Source organism: Nymphalis io, chromosome 19 (genome assembly GCF_905147045.1).
Source record: "Nymphalis io chromosome 19, ilAglIoxx1.1, whole genome shotgun sequence".
In the NCBI taxonomy this organism is placed as follows: Eukaryota; Metazoa; Arthropoda; class Insecta; order Lepidoptera; family Nymphalidae; genus Nymphalis; species Nymphalis io.
The window spans coordinates 3,967,284-3,986,315 of record NC_065906.1 but is presented as its reverse complement, the minus strand read 5'-3'; the positions used below and the strand labels follow the sequence as shown (position 1 = coordinate 3,986,315).

The following is a 19,032-nucleotide window of genomic DNA, read 5'->3' as shown; positions in this document are numbered from 1 at the left end:
CGTCGTTGACAGGTTTGCAACAAAGTGTTCGGGAATGCATCGGCACTAGCGAAACATAAGCTGACCCACAGCGATGAACGGAAGTACGTGTGTATAACATGCGCCAAAGCTTTCAAGAGGCAAGACCATCTGTAAGTATTATGCATCTAACGTATGCAAATACGACCGTAATTATGTTAATTGAAATGTCTAGACTGTTTCTTGAACTTACTATAATATAAAATCACAACTGAATATATATGTATATATGATAATACAACAACATAATAATATTAAAAAGGAGACACGCACTTTTAAATAATGTATATTTTCAAATACCTTTTTTAATATTTCTGTGATCCTACCTTCTTAATATGTGCGGATAATAATAATATTCGAGCAGTTATTAAGTCGATTCGATAACCCTTTAATAAACAAGTAACAAATTAATTATTACTACTACTAACTAACAAGTAGTAATAAACATAAAATGTTCAGTTCCCGTTAAGTCATTGTACGTCCGAAAGTCGTCCCTTTAATCGTAGTTGCTAACACTGTATGAATATTAATGTGTGCTCAAAATGCGCGTATCGACTCGACCCAAAGTGGCCGCGTTATCTGGTGACCTAATTGTGAATTGTAACCGGGTTAAATTAGTGAGGTTCCTGATTAATAACATGCTGTGCTTTTGTCACAAAAAGCGACATTTTTAATGTACTATTTTAATTAAATATAGCAATGCAATTTAATACATCTTAAAATATAGAATAATATATATTTTATACCTCTTGAAGGCGGTTATGGCATAATTAAGCAAATATTTAAATTATGTTTTGAAATTTTTTAAATATACATAACAAGCAAATAACCAAATTTTGCGAATCGTTTATTTCAATAACAACTAATTTCCGGTTCCAAATTCAAAAATAATCGACTTAGACATTATTTTATACCAATCGTAACATCCGAAACAAACATGCGGACAAATATGTTTCAATATAATCGTTTGATGATATACAGTCAAATAAATAATAAGGCTTAGTTCCATTATTAAATACAATAATGAAGTAAATATATAAATATTCTAAACCTATTTACATATAAAACAATACAATATAAAACTTAAATCTGTCTCACACGCATTCATTTTCAAAAATTATATTTGCAATTTAAAAAATGAACTTTGTGTGTGATATTTGAGTTATTAGCGAGATGATCGCATTAATTTTTTTTACAGAAACGGACACATGCTTACACATCGCAATAAAAAGCCATATGAATGTAAGGCAGATGGATGTGGCAAGTCATATTGCGACGCGCGATCTCTACGTAGACACACAGAGAACCATCATCAACCTCCTGCTGAATCAAGTAAGAATTCTGGCCTTTTTATCAAAGTTATATATTATAAGGGTTATGCTTGCTTAAGGCATCGCTCGCTAGTAGCTTCGTGGTCTAGGCACATCATTGATATTGTATCAATGACGTGACTAAACCACGTTGCCAAGACGTGATGAAACTTAGAACCATGCTACGAATAGACCTCATCAAAAGCTGATGAAAAAAGAATTTACCCGAAGTGATTTTAACGCAAAATGAAAATAAAATTTATAAAATGATATAACAAATCGTATATTATTTTTATATAGTAAGTTGTAGTTTATCATATTGCTTTCATCGTACAATTCGAAGATATAATTATATCGAAATTAATGATTAATCTTCTTATTTAAAATGATTTACACTTACATCAATGATTTAAAAATATATACCTGAGAAAGTATATATATAACATTACATTAAAAAAAAACAGTATTTTCTTTACAAATATGTAACCCATAATAAAAGCTAATTAATTAATACTTATAAGTGCATGAAACGCAGTAGCACTCCTTAAATTTTACAATATTTTATAGAAACAACAAACCACTCAGACACACATGCGATCGTCGAGCGTGACACGACCACGTCTCGCGTCACTTCACCTACATCGCCGTCTCGCACCAACTCTTCAAATTCGGATGTAAGTAATTTTATTAAAATACCCAATCTTAATACCCAATAACCTTGGATTAATGAATTATTTATTAAGGAACGTCTAGTGACGTCATGCCGGCCTTAGCCATGAAACGCGAAATGATGTCACTGCTTATTTATTATTTAATAATAATTATGGAAACCGTAGCCTTTCCGAATGACTATTATTATTCAATAGTTAATGCTTAAAGTATACGAGTACAATACTAAAAATTTGATGTTTTTAGTAAGAAGACACAATCTGAACGTTATATTGTTTGTATATCGTCAGTATATATATGAAGATATAATGATACTAATATTTATTTAACATGGTTTCTAAAACATGTCACTCAACGCGTTTTGGCCTCCACTGGTAACAAGAGGCATTTTTGCCGAGATATTCGGATTTCTATTCGATGGGAAAATGTTGGTACAATAATTGCCACCACGTAGTCATTAAAAGTACAGCGCTTGACTTTGACTGATGACTTTTTTCAATTTAAGTAAATAATAATCTAAAAATATAACTATTAGTAGTCAAATATTGATATAATTTTAGGGTGAATCGACTGTATAGACATTTAGAATGACAATGAAACTTTATAAAATACTTTTTGATAGTACTTTAAAAGAATTACTAAAAACTGATAAAACATTTCTTTTCAAACATCATTTTATGAAGTCATAAAGAAAAGTAATTTCCTTATATAAATTCGTATGACGTTATAAGCTCGATCTGACATTTTAATACGCGTTGGCGGCCGTCCAACTGACCGCGTGTAAAATTCGGCAACGGACGTCCCTATTAATTAACCAATTAGCTCAAATCCGCGTTGTTCTCTTTTAATTTCACGCTACCATTACAGGTTTTGGGCTGAAAAAATTTGGAATAATGGTGGTCGTGTTTTCAAACAATTTAGCCGGAATGAACAAAGTACAAACATTGCTCAAGCAAATCAACGGGGAATGTTTTCCTGGAGTTTTAATAAGGAAAAGCGATTTAAGTTTTATATTGCTTTGAGTGAAAACGCTTCTATTGTTAGTCCAAGTACCTTTAGATTCGAGAAACCTCGAGTCTTGGTTGCGATGGCTAAGTTACTTCACATTTAATGAACCGTTCTAATGACTTTCTTTGTCCACTATTCTGTCTTTTTTAATTTGAAATGATAATTGAGCTTTGATTCAAATACAATATTCAAAAAATCGTGGTAAAATTATATCACACTATAAAATTTTAAAATAGTAAGAGGACTTTTAAGGCAAATAAATTTAACATAAAAGTAACACTTCTTCAAAACGAATGACATTTTTATCGACGTTTAAGCAGTTTAGTTATTACACATTACAATTAGCCAACGAAAATATACCTGTAAAATAATAATATTTAATAATTTCTCAGTCAAGCAACTGTTCGGAAAAGGGAATTCATATTGGCGACAGCAGTCCACCTCGCACGCCACCTGCTCCGCCGACGCCGCCAGCACGCCCAAAAACTAGCAAGACCAACAACAGCAGACCAAAGTCCAACACCACAGTAAGTAGAACTATATAAAAAATACCGATTAGTAAACACAGCTTCCGTAGACTAAATAAAAATAATTTTGATTACTTGAATACTAAAAGCTCCTGAGTTTTGAAGCCTACCATTTTAAAAGATAAATTAATTTAATAAATATATATCGCTGATAAGGAAGTGGCAAATTATCAACAATATGTAAACGCGGAGACTAATTATTTTATTCTTTTTATTATCAATAGAAATCGTAAAGTTCTTAAAATATATTTTATGTTTAATATATAATCATAATAATATATACAAACATATATAAACTACGACAAATGATCTTCTTAATTTATCCCATTACAATACGAAAATTTATAGTTACAATCCGAATTAGAAATATATTAAGTATACTAAGAACGGTTTCGTATTTAGAGAACACAATGAGTGGCATTAGTATTTAGACGCTAATCCCGTGTTTGTAGTGAATTAAGCGCCTCTTATTTACTACTAAACAGGGATTCACCTCACCCTTTCTGTTTACCAAGTGTTTTACTCCCTCTTCGTGTAGTGTTCACATTCTCGCATGAGATACTTGAACTCTGTTAAATTTTTAGATCACATAACATATATACGAGTATATAGTAGATATACTTGTTTAGATTATTTTAGATATAAGATGCCCTTATATAATCATTTCTTGATTTTCTGGTATGTGCAAGCTCGGCTGGGTAGGTACCACCCTCTCATCAGATATTCTATCGCATCAAAACAGCAACAACATCGATATCAAATCAACAGTATTTGTTATTGATGTGTTCTGGTTTGAGTAAATCAGTGTAATTAAGGGCAAAAGGGACAACGTCATAGTTCCCAAGGTTGTCGACGCATTGGCGATCTAAGCAATGGTTAACATTTATTCCAATGTCTATGAGTGATGGTGACCACTTAACATGCAATATGCTCGTCCGCCTATCTGTTCTTTAAAAATAAAATATAAATTAATGTCAGTCATAACGTACTTTTCATTATTGTTAACATATAACTTTTTTTTTTAGTAATACGTAATCAATTTGTGTAGTTATAGATATTTTTTTAATTTGCAATAAAATATATTATTATAGAAAGGCAATATTAACCCGATACCAATTGGTGATAACATTTTTTTTTTATAATAATAGGAATATAGAATAGGAAGGCGGACGGGTATATGGGCCACCTGATGGTAAGTGGTCACCAACGCCCATAGATATTGGCATTGTAAGAAATGTTAACCATCGCTTACATCACCAATATGCCATCAACCTTGGGAACTAAGATGTTATGTCTCTTGTGCCTGCAATTACACTCACTCACCCTTCAAACCCGAATACAACAATACCAAGTACTGCCTTTTTGCGGTAGAATATCTGATGAGTGGGTGATACCTACCCAGACGAGATTGCACAAAGCTCTACCACCAGTAATTTCGAGCAGCAGACTAACAAACAGTCACATATTCTAATAAATGTCAGAAATACAAGAATAAGTGAACTCGATGATATTGATAACGTTTATATACATCTAATTCATATGTCATATCAAAACATAATTGTAATAATCCCTTAATCTGAAAATTTTTACGTTTAATAAAAACATAAATTTATATTATCACACACAACCATACAGTTAACAATAAACATATGCTCCGTGTTCAAATGCGGAATAAATTGTATTATTTCCATGTATATTTCTTATATAATTACGTGTTATGTTATGTTAATAATATATCATTTTCAAATCAGTTATTATTACAAAAAGAAGTATCACAAATTATATTTAGTATTATTTGAATGATTCAATTGTATGGGATTAAGATGTATTAAGGTTTAAATCGGGTCTTTTAGATTTAGCGATTCAGTGTAAAGTTCTTACGTACCTGTAAAGTAAGCATTTAGAACTACAAATCATAACATAACACTAACTAAGCGCAATATAAACTGCTACGTAGTAGTCCGTAGAGTTTCTCGTAGCTCGTAGCTGATGTAGCCGATAAAACAAACATCAAGTTAAATTCTATTTTGATATATATAGACATCAAATTTAAAATTATTCTTGTAGTTCAGTTCTAAATTATAAAGTTATTTTAGCTTATAAATATATTAACTTAAAAATAAATTACCATCAATAAGTTGATTTAATATAAAACAACATAATTTTAATAATATTCATTTTATATTAGATCGCAAATAAAGTGATGGATCAAAATACAAAATATTTAATAACTCGTACTATCAAAGGAAGTTCAATTTGTAAAGCATTCCAACATTAATTTTCTTATACATACCTCGTGTATAGACAATACAGGTACCGTCGGGACCATTCCGCGATTGAAAATAGTTCGCTTTGTAAACGAAAACAATAAAATGTTATTGTGCGCCGAAGCACGTATTAGTCGAACTTATAATATCAGGTTGAAGTGAACCAATATCGCTTTGAATTTCACAAATGAGCTTTTTGAATAGAGATTATTATGCTTTCGTTGTTAGAAATTAATAGCTGTTTCAGTTCATAATTTTTCAATTAATTCTTCATTCAAATTAATTTGTAAATAAATTAGATTTTAATTAATGATTCCGAAATAATATTAATAAATTGTTAAAATATTTACAGTGAAATGTATGGAACACTTGCTCTATTTATTTTTTTGTTTAATATTAAATTAATTATTTATTTGCAATAAAGCTGTTTAAAAACAAAACCGACTTCACATACAATTCGAGACCATAAAAAAAGTCATCCCCTAATTTATTATTCTTAGGGATGGTATTTTTTCTTTAAATTTAAATAGGACCTATCGAGAAATATAGGTAGATACCCAACAATAAAAAAAAATCTGAAGAAGGAGTTCTGAGGTAACAGACCTAAAAAATACAACTGAATTGAGAACTTTTTTTAATTGGCTATTAGTATTAAAATATATTTGATTTTCGCACCAACAATCCACAGCTACACACAAAATTTAAAAAAATCAGGTAAGAACAAAACGATAATTTAATACTATAAACATTACAAAATATATATACTAATAATAATAATAACATAAAACTTTGAATTCAAAAAGAGTTTAAAAGCCATTCATAAAACTTGAAGTAAATTTATAAATCACATTCCCACAAATACCAAACCTAGATGAATAGCATTAGCGGAATTAATAATTCCTAACAAATAATACGAAACAACGAAACTATGCTCCGTGAGAAACAAATTCTTATGCTAATTCCGATACATCGCGGATTGCTGTGCGAATGTCCAGTGAATTAAAACGAGCATTCATCGCTTTAATAATTCAGCTGCGAGTGACCCTCGTACCGCGAGATGAAATGGGGCTCGAACAAACTATCGTTATTTATATATTATCATTACTTATTATTTTCCATAGAATTATAATTATTTTATGGTCACTTTTAATCTATAAATAAATATTAAATTTGTTTAATTTCAACGTTAGACAGACAGTCTTAATTTATGTACTGTATTTAATTTATGTATTGTATTTGACGAGCCGGTTGGCGTAGTTGGTAGAACACTTGCCTTTCACGCCGAAGGTTGTGGGTTCGATTCCCACCCAGGATAGACATTTGTGTGCATGAACATGTCCATGATGTTGTGTTTGTCCTGAGTCTGGGTGTAATTATCTATATAAGTATGTATTTATAAAAGAAAAGTAGTATATGTAGTATATCAGTTGTCTGGTTTCCATAGCACAAGCTTTGTACAAGCTTAATTTGGGATCAGATGACCGTGTGTGAAAAATGTCTCAGGATATCAGGATATTATTATTATTATAATCAAATTTCTAGCTATTAAGTATGATTTGTTGTTTAGTTAGTTTTGCTCCTTTTTTAAGCCTCGCAACCAAATCTGTAAATTAATTACAGAAACTGGCTTAAAAATGAAGAAAAAATCATAAAGTAAAAAATACATCCAAGAATAATATGAACAAAACAAAATTTTAATAACACGACAATCAACTTGTGTATTTTAGTAGAGGGACGCAATTCGCAAAACTGGACCGCTCATCACGGGAGCTGTCACCTGTTCCAACCCCATAGATTTGATCGAGGGGTGTTTACGCGCTTTCATTAAACTAGAAATATAAAATGGTCTTGTTTAATGAGATTTATGCGTGTAGGGAGAGATTTTTGCTGATCTATTTCGCGTGAGAAAATTATGTATCAATCCACATCTGCTAAACTAGTTGAAATTAAATTCAAATATATTACACGAATAAAATTGTAAACAGCATACGAGGATAAATATAATTTTTTTTTTTTTATAATAAAAAAATCTTTTTTAGTGTAATTACAATAGAGAAGAATCGAATTATTTAATTTTAATCATTAGTTTCGTAAGAACGAGTACTAAGGATTTTTGTTAACCGTACAGTGTCAATCTAATCTAAATCTACACGGTTATTTGCTAATAACAATCTATCAGCATAAGCATTTCCAAATATCCTATTGCAGTGTTTATTAAGCATATTGCGCCGAACGCAAACACATGAGAGGTATACAAAAATGTATGTTTAAATGAATAACATCAGAAATACGTAAATAAAAGCCATGATGTTTACCTTTCTTTGTTATATTTCACTAACAGTTCAATTTAATTACAGCTAACACGTGACTCAATAGATGGGGACACAATTATTTACGATGTATATCAGTTTAATCGAAGCCATAACTAATAGATGATCGGTATAAGGGTGGCTGTAGACGAGATGCGTATAGCGAGGCCTATAGATTGTAGTGACGGGTGCTTTATTAAAAGCACTCACTTTGATCGACCCTGATTTGACGTCACCTGCAGGAAGTAATAAAGGCCGGTACAACACGGCCTCATAATTACAAACCGGCACGTTTTGTTCACAACATATTGACATCGGAATGCTTTGAACGCAATAAATCCACTTTGAACCACTTCATTACGATTAAGGATTGCTGAATTTGCGTACGTAATGACGTTATAATTATATTGACGTACATAATATAAGATGATCTTATACCTTATTAAAAAGCACCCGGGCAAGCACCACTGAATTTTCATGTGCTTAATTTGTGTTTATAATTCATCTCGTGCTTGACGGTGAAGGAAAACATCGTGAGGAAACCTGCATGTGTCTAATTTCATTGAAATTCTGTCACATGTGTATTCCACCAACCCGCATTGGAGCAGCGTGGTAGAATAAGCTCCAAACCTTATCCTCAAAAGGGAGGCCTTAGCCCAGCAGTGGTACATTAACAGGCTGTTACTGTTATACTTTATTGGTAGATATTTAAGGTATTATATCAGAACACTACGAAGATTGACTTCATTGAAGTTATTATGAAATATATCATATATAATGTAAAGGCTCAAATAATGGAAAGGACATTATTAATGTAATTATTTAGTGTATAAGTAATTAAATCTATTATCATGATCTATATTATGCATTTAATTTAAATATAAATACTATAAATTATGAAATGAATTCGTAGATTTTATAATTATCAGCTTTGAATACAAAGCCCGGGCTCATATAATACATTTGGGGTCGTATAAGGTATCCAATAATTAAGACTCGAATCGATAATCACTACGATTTGTACAGTTATTTACAGTATCTTCTTACCTCTATGGAAATCAATCTGCCTTTTAATAGTTAAAAAAAAAAAAAAGTTACAGCCTGAAGTGTTCCCACTACTAAGCTAAGGCCTCCCTTCCTTTTTTAAAGACAAATTTTTAGAGCTTATTTCACCACCCTGCGGTAATTCGGATTAGTGGAATACATATGTGCCAGATTTGCATCCGACACATGCAGGTTTCATGATATTTTCTTTTACCGTCGAACTCGAGATGAACTATAAGGACCAATTAAATACAAGTAAGCTTGCCTAGGTTTGGATCTTCGGTTAAGATTTTTTTTTTATATTATAGTTAGGTGGACGAGCATATGGGTCATCTGCTGGTAAGTGGTCACCAACGCCCATAGACATTGGCATTGTAAGAAATTTTAACCATTGCTTGCGCCACCAACCTTGGGAACTAAGATATTGCGTCCCTTTTACCTGTAATTACACTGTCGTATCACCCTTCAAATCGGAACACAACGATACTAAGTACTACTGTTTTGCGGTAGAATATCTGATGAGTAGATGGCACTTGTACCTGTAATTCCACTGGCTCACTCACCCGTCAAACACAACAATATCAAGTACTGCTGTTTTGCGGTAGAATATCTGATGAGTGGGCCTAACCACTGAGTCATCTCGACTCTTGTATTTCCTAAAGAAAAATTAAAAGTCACACCTGTAATGTAAAAAATATTTAGTGTAGACGATTTGTTTAAACAATGTATGTATCGTAATATTAACAAATTTGAGTATTTATATGCGTTATAAATACTCCAAATGCAGCTGAAATAATTGAAGTACAAAATTAATCCTAATTTAACATGTTAAATTTAAAATGACAGATTGAGATGGATTGCTAGCATTATTTCTGTTTCACGCCAGAAAATTGTATTTGCCGCCGTCTTATGGATGTAACATCGAAAATATTAGAATTTATTTGCGGCTGTAAAGTTCTCCGCCTTGCACGAGCCATAAATTTCATGGACAGTATTAAAATCGTAAAGTTTCCTGGCACGGAAAGGTGGAAAGTAGTCCAATTTGTGAGTTTTTCTGGAACCGTAGTAAACTTATTTTAAAACTTAAAATGTTATTTCTTTATATCAAACGCTTTAAATTAATTTCGACGGAAGTGCAATTATAATTAATACCAACACAATATCTTAGTCTTAGTTAACATGATTAAAATAAAAATCAACTTGATGTTCAAGGATCTATAGAAATGGTTACACTAAATAGCTAGTAATATCATAGATGATTTTAGAAAAAGTAAGTAAAAATTCTGAACTAAATTCAATTATACTAAAGTAACAAAGCCAACTCTTGATCATGCACATCCTAAGGCGCCACGATTTCATTTGTAGTGTCCGCGTTAAACTTTATCTCTTTTTGCCCTCGCCGGCGGCGTCTGATGGGACAGAACGAGAATCAAAGAAACATTTTATTAAATGAATTTAACTTTGTGACGTTTCCTTGGTTTAAAATGGTGATTTTGGATCGTTTTTAATTAGAATGTACTTTTATATTTACTTTATATTAAAGTTATTTTTTATAAAATCTTGGAAATATTATTATTAATCAATAAATATGTCACGAGCTATGTGTATGTATAACAAAAGGAAAATATCGTAAAGTCGTATCATGAAAACTTATTTAGCGTCAAAATTCGATTTTTACTCACTGTCAGCGTGCGCTTGAATATTTCATTGGTACGACACTTTCAGACTATGACGATAAAATGTAGCGAAGGCATATTGGAAATATAGAAAAATCTTTTGCCACTGAATATTTTATTTTAATAAAAAAAGAACATAAATAATAAAAATTTGGCATTGGGTAATTTGGTAATACTTTGTACATTCTCAATATAAAGTCCTTGTTTTTACTAATTATACACCATTATTGATAAAGTGAAACTTTAAAAACATTCCATTAAATAATATATTTCTATTGCAAGATTTATTGCTTATAAGCGAAGTAGGTAATCAAATGCCTATCAGTTTTTAACCTTAAATCATTTTTAAATTATACATAGGAAATACTCATACCACTGGATACGACACTGAACAAGATTCCTAATGCACAACTCAGCAGTTATTTAATTACTGTCAAACAACAATACTTTGTATTGCTGTGTATATGCGTGGTGGAAAACACTCATCATCCGATGATGGCAACCACTGAACTATTTGATTTACTGCTGTCCTATAGAAAATAAGGTCTTATTTCGTCACACTTAAGAGTTATATTCCGCTGTTAATGATTATAGTTAATTTCTTCATTAATAATGAAGGGTGGCAACGACGCAGGTGGCGCAGATCCGTTCCGCTGTAAACGTCCCGATGCATAATTGAAGACGCGTTACTTACGTGACTACTCGGAGGAAAGCCAAGTGGTACTAAGTGTGATGGATGATGAGCAAATATTATATAATAAACGGATAGGTTTTTTTTTGGGATAATGTAAAATAAATAGTATATCTAGTAATTCATTATTTAATACATTTTAAGTATATATAAATCAGATGTTTAGTTCATCTTTTTTCACTATTTCTTTTTATTACTCTTGATTTTACATTGTATATTTAAAACATAATTTTATGTTATTAATTATTTTTTAGCATATAAATTGCGTTCTTCGTCGAAGGACGAATTACAAGAACTTTCAAGATTTATTAAATAATAGTTGTAAGTATAAAACTGAAACCTAAAATCATAATGTAAAAGATATATCGGCTGAGCGTTGTATTCTTTTTCATTTGTTAACACGATATTGCGGAGTAAAAAGCCAAGGGTCGTTTGTTGTCGTGTAAAAATATTATATTTCGGGTTAAAGAAACTTTATTTCTCATTATTTACATAAAAGTGTCGACATAATAAAAAAATAATAATTGTAAAAATATATAAATAAGTATCATTTTTAAACACATAAATTACAAATATCTTTGTTGCTTTGAAGTTTTTACAAAACAAATATATAATATATGACGGCGAGATTGTGGCAACATCATTGGTTCAGACTTTAGACATGGTTTTGTATTTTTTGAATATACCTGTTGCTGTTGGTCCAGGTGGCCTTGACAGCTTCACCGGGTGTGAGGCGAGTCTTTAAGATACTCAGCCGAATGTTGGGAGCCCAATTAAGGGCTCAGAATACGCGTGTCCTAAGGGTGCCTCCTGTGAGGCCGAATATAAACGAATGATTAAACTACATCATCAGCGTCATTTCAACGTCATCGACAGATCGCCGTAAATTTGAATAAAGTTTAAATATAATATAAGGTGGAATTACCTAATGACTTTATTTATCAACTGATTTATACATCAAACATAATTTTGAAGTCGATTAAAAAACAACTGACGCCTTTTATTTTTAAAATTATTCTAGACATGTTCGAAATAATATATTTTTTATTACTTCTTATTTACATTTTCATAGCTCAGGTACTAAAAATGGTAATTTATTGGAGGGGCGTGTTTATTTGACACCCTAAGAACTTGGCCTTCTACAGTTGACCTCTGACCTCTGGACGACACGTGGACGTCTCCCTACATTGTTAGATGTTATTTTAACCCCTATTTGTTATTTGTATCCGTAATGCAAGTGTCAAGGTGCATTTATTACGCCACACGTACATTTTTTATTTTTACATAAAGACTAATACAACAACTCTATTTTCATTTTGATTTTCTAAGGATTAACTAACATAACTGATTCAATTCACACAATTCGTTAAAAAAAATTATTAATAAGAGTAAAATACAATATACCAAAATAAGAATTATTCCAAAGTATTTTTTGGTATCAATTATTTTACTTTAGCCATAAATAATTTATTTAAAATTCAATTTAAAATAATTACTTATATTATATTATATTTCTTTGCTATTGGGAATTCTTAATATTAAAAAAAAAAAAACAGAATATAATAAACACTTAAGATTAGGTTCTTGACCCAAACTTTATATTTATCTCACCAATGTGACAAAAAGATGCGCTCAATGAAATTAATATTCCGCGCCTTTAAACGCATATGCAAATTCGTTTCATAAAAAGTCTTTTGTTGTCCCACTGGTCACTTTATCTTACAATTCGCGAGTTCAAAAACATCTGTAGGGGTCATCTCTTCAATATCTTTCCCATACATTGAACTATCATTTTATTTTCGGGTACCGTGAGATAAGCACCGCGTAACGTCAGACATCACCGAAATTGGCGCCATTTTAATGTGTCATGTTGTTTTTTTTTGTGTAAAGTGCAATGGACAATTGGATAACACAACTGTTTCAAACTCCAACTCTTCCTAAGGCTAAAGTAAGACTAATTTTAAAAATATATTTTTTTTATATATGTAATTTGTCTTTAAATTTGCTGTTTGCTTTGCTCTTTTTAATATAGTTCGTGTTGTAAAATGTACGTACTGAAGATATTACTAAAACGTTACATATTATTTAACTCAATCTGTAAAGAAAGTATAAGTTATTATGATTCTGAACTTGCTTTATTAAATAGATATTTTGATATTTTGCGTAATAAAATAAAATAGCGAAAATTTAAGCACATTTTCTTGATAAATATATTTTCACGTATTGAAAAATATTTTTATTAAAGCCGTTAATTTAATTATAATACGAAATGATTTAAAATATTTCATTAATTCGATCTCGTACAATCTTTACTTCGCTTTAATACGAATTAAATGTAAAATACATTTTAGAATAATGAATAAATAAACTTAAAAAATGTGAGTATTTTTAAAATGTAGTTATAAAACCGTACAAGAATGATATATCGTAAAAACGCTACTAGCGAGTACCTAACAAACATCTGCTCTCACCTCCCGCGCATTAACCTAACGAGCTGCCCTAATGACGCTGTTAGGGCTACCACGTGAAAGAAACCAACAATATATTACCAAGCAGTTACTAAGTTTCCTTTAACAAATTTGTCATTAATTTTACATTCCGTTATTACATGTTATTTTTGACATTTTTTGTATATACAATTGTTTTAAATGAAATATTTTCGAAAAGAAAAATTAAGCATTGCATATTGGTTTTTAAAATAGAGAATCTATCTAATACTTGGATGAAATTAAATGAAATAATTATTTAAAAAAATTTGCATGATTAAATAATAACCAGTGCATACGAAATGGAATGGCTTTACGGTGAAGGAAAACATCGTGAGGAAACCTGCATGTGTCTAATTTCACTGAAATTCTGCCACATGTGTATTCCACCAACCCGCATTGGAGCAGCGTGGTGGAATAAGCTCCAAAACCTTCTCCTCAAAAAGAGGAGAGGAGGCCTTTAGCCCAGCAGTGGGACATTCACAGGCTGTTACGGGTACGGTACGAAATGGAAGCTAATTTAAATTATTGTCTGCAACTTTTATTTTATAAGTAACGAGTTAACTGTTGCTAACCTAACGAGCAGCCGTAATGGCATCTATTAGGATTGCTAAGCTAAAATATATTACCACGTACTTATCTACAGCTTTCGCATTTACATTTTCCACTTTCAACAGCTCTTGTATACTTAGAGGTAAAAGAAAAAAATAAACTTCTAGTCAGAAGTCAATTTATATTTGAACTTGAAAAAATACAATTTTTTGTGTGATCAATTATTGTGACATGTATATATTTAGCAATGCTACTAAAAATATATGCGATTATGTAAACGCCAATATCATTTTTAAACGCTTGCCCAAACAAATGTTTTCTGTTTTCACAGTTCATGTATGTGAGTTACTTTATTCCACTTTTCAATGCCTGAACAGATTAAATTGTAACTGTATTTAATTGAAGATTTATGATTCGGTATATCGTTACAATCCTTACATCATCCCGAGTGTCACGGCCTAAAAAACCTTTAATTAAGGACAGTCGTCTTTTTAATTTTAAAGGTGAAAAATTGCTTCTTTTAATTCCTATCTAAAGCGTATAAATATATTAGGCGCTTACCTAATAACTAAATTAAATCATTAATTCAGTGATAAAATTATTAATAATATAAATATAAACTATATGTCGTTGGATAGCCTATAGTTAGGAATTAAAAAGTTTATACATACGTAATTAACTTAACTAATGTAATGTTTCGCTTAAAAGTTAAGTAAATGTTTTTTTCCTTGTGGATCTTCATACTATTGTTGAATATTTTGTTATGTTGTTTTCTGCAAAGGAAACGAAGACCGGTGACACTGCTGCGGTGCTACGGATTTCCGCAACTAATTAAAATTCTACGTAAATAAATTATCGCACTGCGCTCTTTGTGGCAATTTTTTTGAATTATATAAAAATTTTTAAAAGATTAATTTTTGAGCAAAGTTAAATAACAAATTGTTGCAGAAATTATTTTTCCTTTACCAGCTGTTCTGCAATTTATTGATATATAATTACCATTTCCTTACCTTTTAAACCATCGGAGATTACTCAGAGTCTATCAAAATCCATTAATTAACTTGGAATATTAACGAGCTACTCAAGATCGAAAGTTTATACCTTGAAATTACAAAGTACGTAATAGGTTTGAAAGTCTTTTGAAGTTATATAAAGTCGCCGTGAATTTTACAGACGCAGCAGAGTAGCCCAAAATGTGGGAGCGGTGTAATTGGCAGCGGGTCAACAAACATTACTGGCGTGGCCGGAGGCCCACCTCGGGCAACGGACATCAAGCCGGTGGAGTGCAACTTGTGCCATCGAAAATTTAAAAACATCCCTGCTCTTAATGGCCACATGAGATTACACGGCGGATATTTTAAAAAGGTATAATCATTTTATTTTTCTCAATAACACAAAATAACTGTAACATTTAAATTCAAGTGTATACCTTCTTTATTTCTTTCAAACAGGATTCCGACAGTAAAAAATTAGATAAAAAGGAGTCAACTGGACCGCCGTTACAAACAGCTTCTGTTTCTGTAAGAGCGCTGATAGAAGAAAAGATCATAAGTCGACGAGGGGCCAATGTAACAACGCCACAATGTATAGGTATTATATTAATTTATGAATAAAGTTTAGTATTAATAGCAATTTATCTACAAATCCATTCAACATGTTTTCAGGTTCATCAGATATGACTACTTCTCGTTCGGGTTTCATAGCGCCTGCACCACCGCCCTTATCGAGTATAAAGAACTCCACATCGTCCACTATAGTTGGTTCATCAATGCAATTCGTATCACCGCGCGCACCTCCAGTTGGCACCGTAACTAGCAACATTTCCGCTAACCAAAGAGACTCAACTTTAATTGAATTATTAAAAAAGGGGAGTTCAAAGGTAAGTTTATGATAAATGATTTATTTTGTCGCTACTTTTGTACATATACATTCCTTTTTAATTTTTTAAAGGTTGTAAAGCGCTCATCATCAGATCCAGGTCAAGGTTCACCACAACAAGAATTCACTTTTCGTCCAGAATTATTTGGGGTGTCCTTTAACTCTGACGATGGATATTTTTCACCCGCCCTAAATGAAGATACTTTCCAATTCGCCACCACATCAGATCAATTAGAAGAACTTGCGTCACTAGAAGACTATGCAACTGTTGCCGCATCAATACGAGAACGGTCGCCAGTTACATTCCCGTCCAGTCGCCGCCTTGCTGCTGTACTTAACTCGCCACTCCCAGAATCATTGGCTGATTTTGGAGCCTGTCATGGTGGTTCACCAGTACCATCACCTGGAATTGGATATACTGAAAATTCACCAGGACTATCATATACTACTGGAGATTCTCCTGGCTTAGCCTACACAGCGACATCGCCAAGTGGAAGTTACTCGACACAGCCAGAATCATCGCCTGGTCTGGCTTACCCAACACCGCCTGCGTCCCATGATGCTCACTCACCTGCCCATACTGTACCGCGTGCATCGTCGCCACTAACTGCTGCCTTTTTTACTGCAACGATGTCAAGCCAAGAGGAGGTGTGTTTTGCCTAAACTCTGTTAAATTATTAATTTTAAATCATAATAAATTATCTAACTATAATCATGTCAATAGGTGGAAGAAGCACTTGAAGAAGTGCTGCCTGAAGAATGTAGGTCATTAGACGCATATGTTCTTGAACCATCAACCACAGCACGGCGAATTATGCTGAATTCAGAAGACCCACTTTTATCGAGCAGTCCACGTGATTTCCTAAATCAACGTGCTATCAGACGACAGCACCGAATCGGAGCTCCTATTACCGCACCTCTTCACCAGTGGCATGATAACACGACACTACAGGTATATAAAAGATAGAAACTTTCTATGCCAGATAAGTTTTTTTCTCATACAAAATTAATATTTTTTTATATTTACAGGTGTGCGTAGAAGGAAGAGATCCTCTACCTGCTGTTTTCCTAAGTCCCAGCAGCGTTCCAGCATCACCACAAAGACGTAAAAGACGTGCTTCTCCAGCTGGTCCTTATCGTTCACGTATGCGACGTTCAGTTGATCACTACACTCCTCAACCAATTCTACCACCGGATAGAGACGGCTGCGGCTTATTTATGGAATTAATAAATGGTTGGTATAGTCATTACCTTAATATAATATACTTAATGTTTATAATACTGTAAGCAAATTTAAATTTAATTTGTAGGAATCCAAGCAGATGCTAACCTGCTCTCACATTTAGAAGATCATCGATTACCACGAATTAACATTGGAGTAGATCATCAAGCTGATATACCTGAGCTATGCAATGATCGTATAGATCTTCATCGAGTACCTGAACAGCTTCTATGGGATCCTGGCATAAATGATGGCCTTGATGACAACGAAGGTAAAGTTTAATCAAACAATATAATTTACATTTTGCTTATTAAATGTTGTTTACATGTTTTAATTGTGAAACGGTTTTGGCTCTAGTTCGTATGTTCATGGAACTGGCGATGTGTGCTGCAATGCCTGTCGGTGGACACACAAGAGAGTACGCCTTGCAAACATTAGGCGAATGTGGGGGGGATATCCGAGCCGCTACTCTACGTCTTATGTCCCGTCCTGCTGCACCTTCACAGCATGAATCTCGCTGGACGCCAGACGAAGTCGAAGCATTTCTAGCCGGCCTAAGTCAATATGACAAAGACTTCTTTAGGATTTCACAGCTGGTAATATATCATAAAGTATATTCCTAAATAATTTTCTCTTATAAATAGAGCATGATTACCTTAGTTACGATTTTATGTTTTAGATAAGAACGAAGGATTCGAAACAATGCATCCAGTTCTACTACTTCTGGAAGAAGGTAACTAAAGACTACAAAACGCTGTACTTGCGAAGTTGGAACGACGGTCAAATCCCGCAAGTAAGCACTGCCATCAACCCTGGCCTACACTTTGTCTTCAGATTCACGGAATAGCGATAAGTACCGATGTTAACCCGCTCGACTTGTCCACATCCAGGGTACATTAGGACAGGTTTCAGCTCCCGGCTCGGCTTTGTGCGCCTCTCCACCGACCGCTTACGATGGCGAGGAGTTTCCGTGCAAGATTTGCGGGAAGTAAGTTTGAAGTCCTGGAAAATACAATATCGCTTCCATGTCGGCCTCAATCGCAAACATTCGCAAATGCAAAATAATTAAACATTAATAATTTACATCAGTCGCATTAAATATTCATGTGTTGATAAGATTGTGTGGAAAGTATAATTATTAAGGTGTGCTTAAATTGGGCATGTTTTAAAAACATCTGAGGTTTAAAATAGTAAATTAACTTTTACACCGGCTTAAGGAACGTTTGTGCTATATAGCACTGTCTACTTTTCTTATTGATGAATGTTTTAAATTTAATGTATAGGTATTTCCTGGGTTAGCGACAGAGATTGTGTTACTTTGATTGTGTGATTGTGCATGGAAATCAATGTTATCAAAGATAGTAAAGTATTTAGT

The 19,032-nt window shown here is 32.5% G+C and overlaps 1 protein-coding gene across 3 annotated transcripts in view; it reads left to right on the top strand.

The window, feature by feature from the left end:
• LOC126775760 (zinc finger protein 541) overlaps positions 1-19,032 on the top strand; it is a 239,789-nt gene that overhangs the window by 215,697 nt on the left and 5,060 nt on the right. For 2 of the 3 annotated variants that reach the window (XM_050497844.1, XM_050497842.1), the window contains 14 exons: positions 13-131; positions 1,217-1,350; positions 1,896-2,002; positions 3,398-3,532; positions 15,731-15,922; positions 16,009-16,147; positions 16,222-16,436; positions 16,508-17,083; positions 17,160-17,387; positions 17,465-17,669; positions 17,746-17,928; positions 18,015-18,253; positions 18,337-18,450; positions 18,548-18,645. In XM_050497844.1, the coding sequence (XP_050353801.1) occupies positions 13-131; positions 1,217-1,350; positions 1,896-2,002; positions 3,398-3,532; positions 15,731-15,922; positions 16,009-16,147; positions 16,222-16,436; positions 16,508-17,083; positions 17,160-17,387; positions 17,465-17,669; positions 17,746-17,928; positions 18,015-18,253; positions 18,337-18,450; positions 18,548-18,645 (2,684 nt within the window). The remainder of the gene's footprint in view (positions 1-12; positions 132-1,216; positions 1,351-1,895; positions 2,003-3,397; positions 3,533-15,730; positions 15,923-16,008; positions 16,148-16,221; positions 16,437-16,507; positions 17,084-17,159; positions 17,388-17,464; positions 17,670-17,745; positions 17,929-18,014; positions 18,254-18,336; positions 18,451-18,547; positions 18,646-19,032) is intronic. The other variant, XM_050497843.1, reaches the window with a different exon arrangement.